The sequence below is a fragment of the Ranitomeya imitator genome, chromosome 3 (genome assembly GCF_032444005.1).
Source record: "Ranitomeya imitator isolate aRanImi1 chromosome 3, aRanImi1.pri, whole genome shotgun sequence".
NCBI lineage: Eukaryota > Metazoa > Chordata > Amphibia > Anura > Dendrobatidae > Ranitomeya > Ranitomeya imitator.
Window position 1 is genome coordinate 796,522,152 of NC_091284.1, and position 9,647 is coordinate 796,531,798.

Genomic DNA, 9,647 nt, shown 5'->3' on the forward strand with positions numbered 1-9,647 from the left:
TCAATTCCAGCCAATTTTGCGTTGAAAAAGTCAAACGGCACTCCTTCCCTTCCGAGCTCTGTCATGCGCCCAGACAGTGGTGATTCCCCCCAACATATGGAGTATCAACGTACTCCGGACAAATTGAACAACTTTTGAAATCCAATTTCTCCTGTTACCTTGGGAAAATAAAAAATTGGGAGTTTGAAATATCATTTTTGTGGAAAAAATATGACTTTTTATTTTCACGGCTCTACACTATAAACTTTAGTGAAACATTTGGGGGTTCAATGTGCTCAACACACATCTAGATAAGTTCCTCCGGGGGGTCTAGTTTCCAAAATGGGGGCACTTGTGGGGTGTTTCCATTGTTTAGGCACATCAGGGGCTATCAAACGCGACATGGCATCCGATCGCAATTCCAGCCAATTTTGCGTTGAAAAAGTCAAACAGCGCTTCTTCCTTTCCAGGCTCTGCCATACACCCAGTGGTTTTTCCCCATATATGGGGTATTGGCATGTTCAGGAGAAATTGCATTGCAAATTTTGGGTTTTATTTTTTCCTGTTACCCCTGTGAAAATAAAAAAATTAGTCTAAATTTACATTTTAGTGGAAAAAGTGAAATGTTCATTTTTCCCTTTCACATTTCATTCATTCCTGTGAAGCACCTAAAGGGTTAATAAACTTCTTGAATGTGGTTTTGATCAGCTTGATGGGTGCAGTTTTTTTATGAGTGTCACTTGTGAGAATTTTCTGTCATATAGACCCCTCAAAGTCACTTCAAATGTGAGGTGGTCCCTAAAAGAAATGGTTTTGTAAATTTTGTTGCAAAATTGAAAAATCGCTGGTCAACTTTTAACCCTTATAATTTCCTAACGAAAAAAAATTATGTTTAAAAAATTGTGCTTATATAAAGTAGACAAGTGGGAAATCTTATTAATGAACTATTTTGTGTGACATATTTCTCTGATTTAGGGGCATAAAAATTCAAAGTTTGAAAATTGCAAAATGTTCGCCAAAATTCAATTTTTTACACAAATAAACAAACGCAAGTTATATCGAAGAAATTTTACCATTAACATGAAGTACAATATGTCATGAAAAAACATTCTCAGAATCACCAGGATCCGTTGAAACATTCCAGCATTATTACCTCATAAAGCGATAGTGGTCAGAATTGTACAAATTGACCAGGTCATTAACATGCTAACCACCCTCGGGGGTTAAGAGGCTTAAGGGTACCGTCACACTGAAACGACGCTGCAGCGATACGACAACGATGTCGATCGCTGCAGCGTCACTGTTTGGTCGCTGGAGAGCTGTCACACAGACAGCTCTCCAGCGACCAACGATCCCGAAGTCCCCTGGTAACCAGGGTAAACATCGGGTTACTAAGCGCAGGGCCGCGCTTAGTAACCCGATGTTTACCCTGGTTACCAGCGTAAACGTAAAAAAAAAAAACATTACATACTTACATTCCGCTGTCTGTCCTCCGGCGCTCTGCTTTCCTCTGCACTGTCACCGCTGTGATTTCTGGCTGGCCGGTGCTGACACAGAATGCAGGAGGAGTGCAGAGAAGCAGAGCGCCGGGGACAGACAGCTGAAGGTAAGTATGTAGTGTTTGTTTTCTTTACGTTTACGCTGGTAACCAGGGTAAACATCGGGTTACTAAGCGCGGCCCTGCGCTTAGTAACCCGATGTTTACCCTGGTTACCAGGGGACTTCGGGATCGTTACCAGTGAAGACATCGCTGAATCGGCGTCACACACGCCGATTCAGCGATGTCAGCGGGAGATCCAGCGATTAAATAAAGTTTCAGACGATCTGCCATGAAGTACGATTCTCAGCGGGGTCCCTGATCGCAGTAGCGTGTCAGACACAGCGAGATCGTAACGATATCGCTGGAACGTCACGGATCGTGCCGTCCTAGCGATCAAAGTGCCACTGTGTGACAGTACGCTAAGTCTTGCTTTGCGTATGGATGTAAATGCTAAAAATGCTAAACGCTCAGGAATACAGCAACAGATAGAAGTTATAAAAAGTTGATGGGTTTACATTTTAAAGACCTGCATGCCCATATATTTGGTTTGTAAGGATTTATATTATGATATATTTCCTTTAAAGGTACCGTCACACTTAGCGACGCTGCAGCGATACCGACAACGATCCGGATCGCTGCAGCGTCGCTGTTTGGTCGCTGGAGAGCTGTCACACAGACAGCTCTCCAGCGACCAACGATCCCGAGGTCCCCGGTAACCAGGGTAAACATCGGGTAACTAAGCGCAGGGCCGCGCTTAGTAACCCGATGTTTACCCTGGTTACCAGCGTAAAAAAACAAACAGTACATACTTACATTCAGCTGTCTGTCCCTTGCCGTCTGGTTCCTGCACTGACTGCTGGCCGTAAAGTGAAAGTGAAAGCACAGCACAGCGGTGACTCACCGCTGTGGCTGTGCTCTGCTTTCACTTTACGGCCAGCAGTCAGTGCAGGAACCAGACGGCAAGGGACAGACAGCTGAATGTAAGTATGTACTGTTTGTTTTTTTACGCTGGTAACCAGGGTAAACATCGGGTTACTAAGCGCGGCCCTGCGCTTAGTTACCCGATGTTTACCCTGGTTACCAGTGAAGACATCGCTGAATCGGTGTCACACACGCCGATTCAGCGATGTCTACGGGGAGTCCAGCGACGAAATAAAGTTCTGGACTTTCCTCCCCGACCAGCGATCTCCCAGCAGGGACCTGATCGCTGCTGCCTGTCACACTGGACGATATCGCTAGCGAGGACGCTGCAACGTCACGGATCGCTAGCGATATCGTCTAGTGTGACAGTACCTTTAACAATTTCAAAGTAATTTTGTGTACAGCACATTTGGCAGACTTTTACTTGTTTATCAGATGGCAAACATTCTTTTACTCTGACTAAGCAATTATACATTATGTTATCTGTTCCTTATATCTTACTAATTTACATTTGCTAACATATTTAGCTCTCAGAGGATTGTTTAAACTGGTTGCAAATATATCCAGGACTAGCAATGCATATTTTCAGCTTCTAAATTTAGTCTAGAGTATTCATATTTACTGACATAAACCTATGTTGATAATGCTGATAAATTAAAGCAAGGCAGATTACAAAGTTATAGGCCATTTAAATCAACTGGAAAACCCATCTGAGTGCCATTATTATTAGCTCACAGAGTTAGCATTTGTTGATCAAAATCTACCCAGTTTTCCATTTTGCTATTTGTATAAATTCCTCACATTTTTCAACTCTGCTTTCTGTCATTTAACCTTCAATCTTTGCAAATAAACCATAAAAATCTACATTACTTATCTGATGGATACATAGTCGCAGGACTGGATACACTTACAGTACAATCACAAATTCAGATAACCCCAGCACTCAAAATTAAAGTTTTTATTTGTGAAAAAAAAACCTCAGTTCCAGATGATAGACATGCATGGATATAAAGATCACAGAAGTGCGCACTTCACTTGGCCACAGTACACATGTGAATCCCACCACTGAGAATTCAGAACCCTTCTCCTCACAGATATATCTTGAGAACGGCATTTTAAAGCTGAAATGTCGATGAATTGTCTGTTGTCACTTGGGTCTGATGAACTGTGAATCTTTTTATCCATGCATGTCTATCATCTGGAACCGAGCATTGCTTCACAAATAAAAACTTGAATTTTGAGTGCTGGGGTTATTTTTCATGTGGGAAATTTTCCTGTGGGCAATTGTCCTGTGGGCATTTTTCAAGGAACCATTTCACAAATAAAAACTTGAATTTTGAGTGCTGGGGTTGTCTGAATTTTTAATTGGCTAATAGTTTACTCCAGAGCACCAACTGTATACAGTGAGCACCCCATTATTTCTATGTTTCTACACTTACAGTACAGTCATCACATCTCACATCTCTTTCATTCCTAGAAATAAACAATGAAGGTTTCTAGTGTACAATACCAAGCAGAAATCTTGAAAATTGTGACAAATTAATGTATATATTAGTTATTTTTTGTATCCTGTAATTATACAATAAATCCTCTTAATTGATGAAACTATGTTAACCCTTTTGAGTTTTATGTAATTTTTTTTTTTTACAGAAACATACCTCTGCTAAATTCTGTTCAGAAGAACTGAAGCCAGAGTTGTCATGGAGTCTTGGCATGGAAAGAGCGCCACAACACAGTGAAAGCAGGACCAAGCAATGTACTTGCATCATGGTGGCAGTCGGAGTATACAGCCTGCACTGTACTGTGCCACTCACATCGTCATGTTTTATAGCTGAAGGTGTGTTGCAATGTAGTAATTAGTTACGAAATTAACAGAGGTCGTTTTACATTAATATTCCTTTAACAGTACAGACACATGTACACTGTAATCATAGAACAGCAAATATCGGCCCACGTATTTTATTCTGTGGCAAACCCACACGTTTCCAGTACATAGTAACTTACTTAAAGGGAATCTGTCAGCAAGTTTACTCTTTTTTAAACATTTTAAAGATAAATGTATTGATTTGATACCTTTTTTATTTGCTCTTCTATCAGTTACTTTGGTGAAATCTATGTATTCATAAATATGCAAAGTAAGCATCAGATGCTTTGTCCCACGCAGAGCACCTAAAAAAAAATCCCTTGTTCATTTACATCCAAGACATCTCTCTTTTGATTGATATCTGTCTGTCTTGCTGACTAGAGATAGGCAAACCCAAATGGTAAAAATCGTGGTCAGTATTGGATATCTATTGACCCCAAACATGGACTTTCCCCAGAAGTTCCGTGTTACTGTTTGAGTTTGGCAGCCTGAACAAAGCTTGTTGAAAGGAGGAAGTGCAGTCAAGCAACAAGATTTTTCTGTTTGGGCAATTTTGGCCCCATCGCTGCCCTGTCAAGTATTTTCAAGGCTGTGATTGGCCATCTCACTGTGTTAAAAAAAAGACATGGGGTCTCCTCTATTCTTTATAACAAGCGCATGTAAAGCTGACAGCTGCAGGCTGCAGACCTCAGATGTCAGCTTTATTTTGGCTGGTTATCAGAAATAGAGGGGTCTATTGAAAAAAACAGCATGTGGTGCCCCCATTTTTGATAATCAGCCAAGCTAAAGCAGACAGCGCTGATGGATGATAATAATAGGCTGGGAACAGGCCATGGATATTGGCCCTCTCCCAGAGTAATAATATCAGCCCTCAGCAGTTTTGCCCGGCTCTTTCCGCTTGCATTGGTGCATTGGCAAGTGGGATAATATTTTGGGGTTGATGTCAGCTTTGTAATATCAGCTGATATCAAGCCCAGCAGTTAGTAATGGAGAGGCGTCTATAAGACAACTCCATTACTAACCCTGTTGTGAAAATTAGTTCTTTAATTTAGCAAAACACTCCCCGACAAATCTCCTCTTTTCCCCACCATTTCTGGTGCAGCTGAGGGCAGATCTTATTAGTCTGGGAGGGGGCCAATGTCCATGGCCCCTTCTCAGCCTGTTAATATCAGCCCACAGCTGTCTGTTTAGCCTTTGCTGGTCATTAAATATAGGGGGACTGCGCATCTTTTTTTGGGTGGTCCACCCATTTTAATAACCAGTAAAAGCTACGCAGACAACTGTGAACTGATATTAATAGGTTGAGAAGCTTGATGGATATTGGCCCTTTCCCAGAATAATAACACCAGCCCCCAGCTGTCTGCTTTCCTTTGACTGGCTATTAAAAATAAGGGGCACCCCACATTGCTTTTTTTTACATATTTATTTATTAAAATGTACAGTAAAATACATACCCAAGGTAACCTTAGTTCACAGTCTCTAGGTCTTAAAGCATCAGAAAACTGCAGTGACCTTAAATTTTCCCATAAAATCTCCCTTAAGGTTTCCAGGCCTCTGAGCTGCTTGGAGCCCCAGTGGCTGTGAATTCTGGTAACTTTACCTGAATCTTTGGTATTGAGCATCCCTGGTTACCAGAACTGTTAACACGTCTCCTATGATGCTTAATCTTTTGATCCTGAGCAGCTATCCCTGATTGGCTGGATGGTATGAATAGGCAGATTGGTTCTGCAGCTTTCGCTTCATCTTTGGAGGGTCTGGCAGTTGTTTATAAAAAATCGGCATCGGTGCCACTGCGTGCTGCTCATATTGTGGTCACTAGCATCAACATCAGGACTCTAGTGCCATATTAATATTAACACACAGTGTGTCTCCTGATGTGCCCACCCAGTGAGTGAAAAGCATAGATATGATAGGTGATTAGGAGATCTGCTTACTGCACTGCAGATCATAAGCAGTGCTGACTGCAGAGGTGTCATCTCCTGAGTCCTGATTAGATTATAGTGCATGACACGAGTTTATCTCTATTTTGTTCTGGTAAGTAAAAATAAAAAGTTTAGGACATCTGCTATATTGATCCTCTAATTAGTTTTGCCAGATAGACCAGCGCATAGCATTGTGGAATTGTATCATCATATTTTAAAGAAATTATTAAAAGCTATATTTTATTATATTAATTCTACTTTGGTTGGTGACTTTCTAAATTTGCGGATAATAGCTACTTTGCTGATACTGATCTGGTTTCCGCCCCCATCACTCAACTGAGACTGCCCTGACCAATATCACTAACGACCTACTTACCGCCAAAGCTACTGGACAATACTCTGTACTCCTCCTTCTAGACCTGTCCTCTGCTTTCGACACAGTTGACCACTGCCTCCTACTGCAGATGCTCTCCTCCTTTGGCATCAAAGACCTCGCCCTATCCTGGATCGCCTCGTACCTTTCCAACCGCACATTCAGCGTCTCCCACTCCCATACTACCTCCTCATCCCACCCTCTCTCTGTTGGAGTCCCCCAAGGCTCTGTTCTAGGACCCCTACTCTTCTCAATCTATACACTTGGCTTGGGACAACTCATAAAGTCCCATGGATTCCAGTACCACCTCTATGCTGACGACACTCAGATCTACCTCTCTGGCCCAGACGTCACCGCTCTGCTGTCCAGAATCCCAGAGTGCCTATCAGCCATATCCTCCTTCTTCTCCTCTCGCTTCCTCAAAGTCAATGTGGACAAATCTGAACTCATCATCTTTCCTCCATCCCACAAATCTTCCTTACTTGACCTATCTATCGCAGTCAATGACATCATGCTTTCCCCTGTACCCGAAGTCCGCTGCCTCGGAGTAACCTTCGACTCTGCCCTGTCCTTCAAACCACACATCCAAGCTCTTTCCACCTCCTGTCGCCTCCAGCTCAAAAATATCTCCAGGATCCGTCCTTTCCTCAACCCCCAATCTACTAAAATGCTTGTGCACGCCCTCATCATTTCCCGCCTTGACTACTGCAACATCCTTTTCTGTGGCCTCCCTGCTAACACCCTTGCACCTCTCCAGTCCATCCTTAACTCTGCTGCCCGACTAATCCATCTCTCTCCTCGCTACTCCTCCGCTTCCCCCCTCTGCAAATCTCTTCACTGGCTCCCATTCCCTCAGCGTATCCAGTTCAAATTGCTAATACTGACCTACAAAGCCATCCACAACCTGTCTCCTCCATATATCTCTGAACTAATCTCTCGATATCTTCCCTCACGTGATCTCCGGTCCTCCCAAGACCTCCTTCTCTCCTCCACACTTATTCGCTCCTCATCCAATCGCCTCCAAGACTTCTCCCGAATATCCCCCATCCTCTGGAACTCTCTGCCCCAACACGTCCGACTATCAACCACAGTCGGATCCTTCAGACGGAACCTGAAAACTTATCTCTTCAGGAAAGCCTACAGCCTGCACTGACACCGCTGCTGCCTCACCAACACCGGAGCTACCGCCTCACCAACACCGGAGCTACCGCCTCACCAACACCGGAGCTACCGCCTCACCAACACCGGAGCTACCGCCTCACCAACACCGGAGCTCCTGCAACCCTCAACCTACTGTCTCCTTCCCCATAATCCTGTAGAATGTAAGCCTGCAAGGGCAGGGTCCTCGCCCCTCTGTATCAGTCCGTCATTGTTAGTTTGTTTACTGTATCTGATATCTGTAACTTGTATGTAACCCCTTCTCATGTACAGCACCATGGAATCAATGGTGCTATATAAATAAATACTAATAATAATAATAATAATACTCTGTGATATTCTATGAATGCAGAATTATTTGGAAACTAATAGGCTATGTGAACACTGTGCATTTTTGATGCGTTTTCGTTGTGTTTTTTCCACCCGGAAATGGGCCAAAAACACAATTGAATCCTTAGTAGTGATGAGTGAATATACTCGTTACTCGAGATTTCTCGAGCATGCTCGGGTGTCCTCCAAGTATTTTTTAGTGCTTGGAGATTTAGTTTTCATTGCCGCAGCTGAATGATTTACATCTGTTAGCCAGCATGTACTTCTCCCCACATGTACTTATGCTGGCTAACAGATGTAACTCATTCAGCTGCGGCAAGAAAAACTAAATCACTGAGCACTAAAAAATACTCGGAGGACACCCGAGCATGCTCGAGAAATCTCAAGTAACGAGTATATTCGCTCATCACTAGTCCTTAGTTAAGCTTATTCAATGACAATCCTGAAGTGCTGTGCACATGGTCAGTAAATTTCCTTTGAGAATCTGCAGTGCATTTTTTTCTGCAGCATGTCAATTCTTTTTACGTTTCTGCAGCATTTCTGCACATATTGACTTCAATTGAGTCTGTCAAATCTGCAGCAAAAACGCAGGTATAAAAATATTTGCAGATTTGCTGAGTTTTTGTTTTGTGTTTTACAGGTTTCCTATGGTGTTTTCCACGCTGTCATCTATGTGACAGCGTGGGAAACACCGGCATGGTAATTCTTAATGGTGGTAATGCAACAATCGGTAAGACCATTGGTCAGAGCGTTGCTGGTTCATGCTGGTAGATGTCAGCATGACCCCGCAGCTGTGATTGTCTTCCGCGGTAACACTACCGCAGACTGTCGGTCAGAGCGCTGCAGGGTCATGCTGTCAGATATCAGCGTGACCCCGAAGCTGTGACTGTCACCCGCAGTAACACTACCACCGATACTGTGGGTCACAGCGCTGCAGGACTATGCTGGCAGATGTCAGCGTGACCTCCGTAGCTGCGACTATGATCCAAAGGTTTGGGCCAATAAGACTACTGCTCCTATCGGCTACATCTGCAGTCACTGATAACAGTGACAGCAGGTGCCGCAGATGGGAGATGTAGTATCATCTGCCGGCGTTTGTGCTCACAGTTAAAAATAAAAAGTAAAATTACATACATATTCAAATAAAAATAAAAACCCATTATACTCACCAAACACTAAATCCCCGATGCCCTCGTCTCATAGAAATAATGTAAAATAAAAAGCCAACATAGACTCACCTTTCCGCCATAGTCCAGGTAATCCAGAGTGTCCCACGGAGATCTCATGTATACAACAGTTCACGTGACCGCTCTATCCATCCGCCGGCAATACACTGACAGGAGGTAATCGCTCCTACAGTGTATCATGGAGCTGTCGTGAGAGTTCACCGTAGTTCATCAGCGAAGGTGCTCTCACTTACGGCACTGCTGCATGAGAATTTTCCCACGCAGCAGTGGTACCATAATGGAGATCACCGGAGCTGATGAACTCCGGTGTACTCTCTCATTGCAGCTCAGTGATACAATGCGGGAGCGATTACATCCTGTCAGTGTATTGCAG

The 9,647-nt window shown here is 43.3% G+C and overlaps 1 protein-coding gene across 1 annotated transcript in view; it reads right to left on the minus strand.

Moving 5' to 3' along the window:
- The window catches only part of LOC138672361 (stromelysin-1-like), a 30,744-nt gene extending 26,510 nt beyond the window's left edge, over window positions 1–4,234 (minus strand). Inside the window, exon 1 of the mRNA XM_069760301.1 lies at window positions 4,099–4,234. Within this exon, the coding sequence (XP_069616402.1) occupies window positions 4,099–4,209 (111 nt within the window). The 5' untranslated portion in view covers window positions 4,210–4,234. The remainder of the gene's footprint in view (window positions 1–4,098) is intronic.
- Between the last annotated feature and the right edge of the window lie 5,413 nt (window positions 4,235–9,647).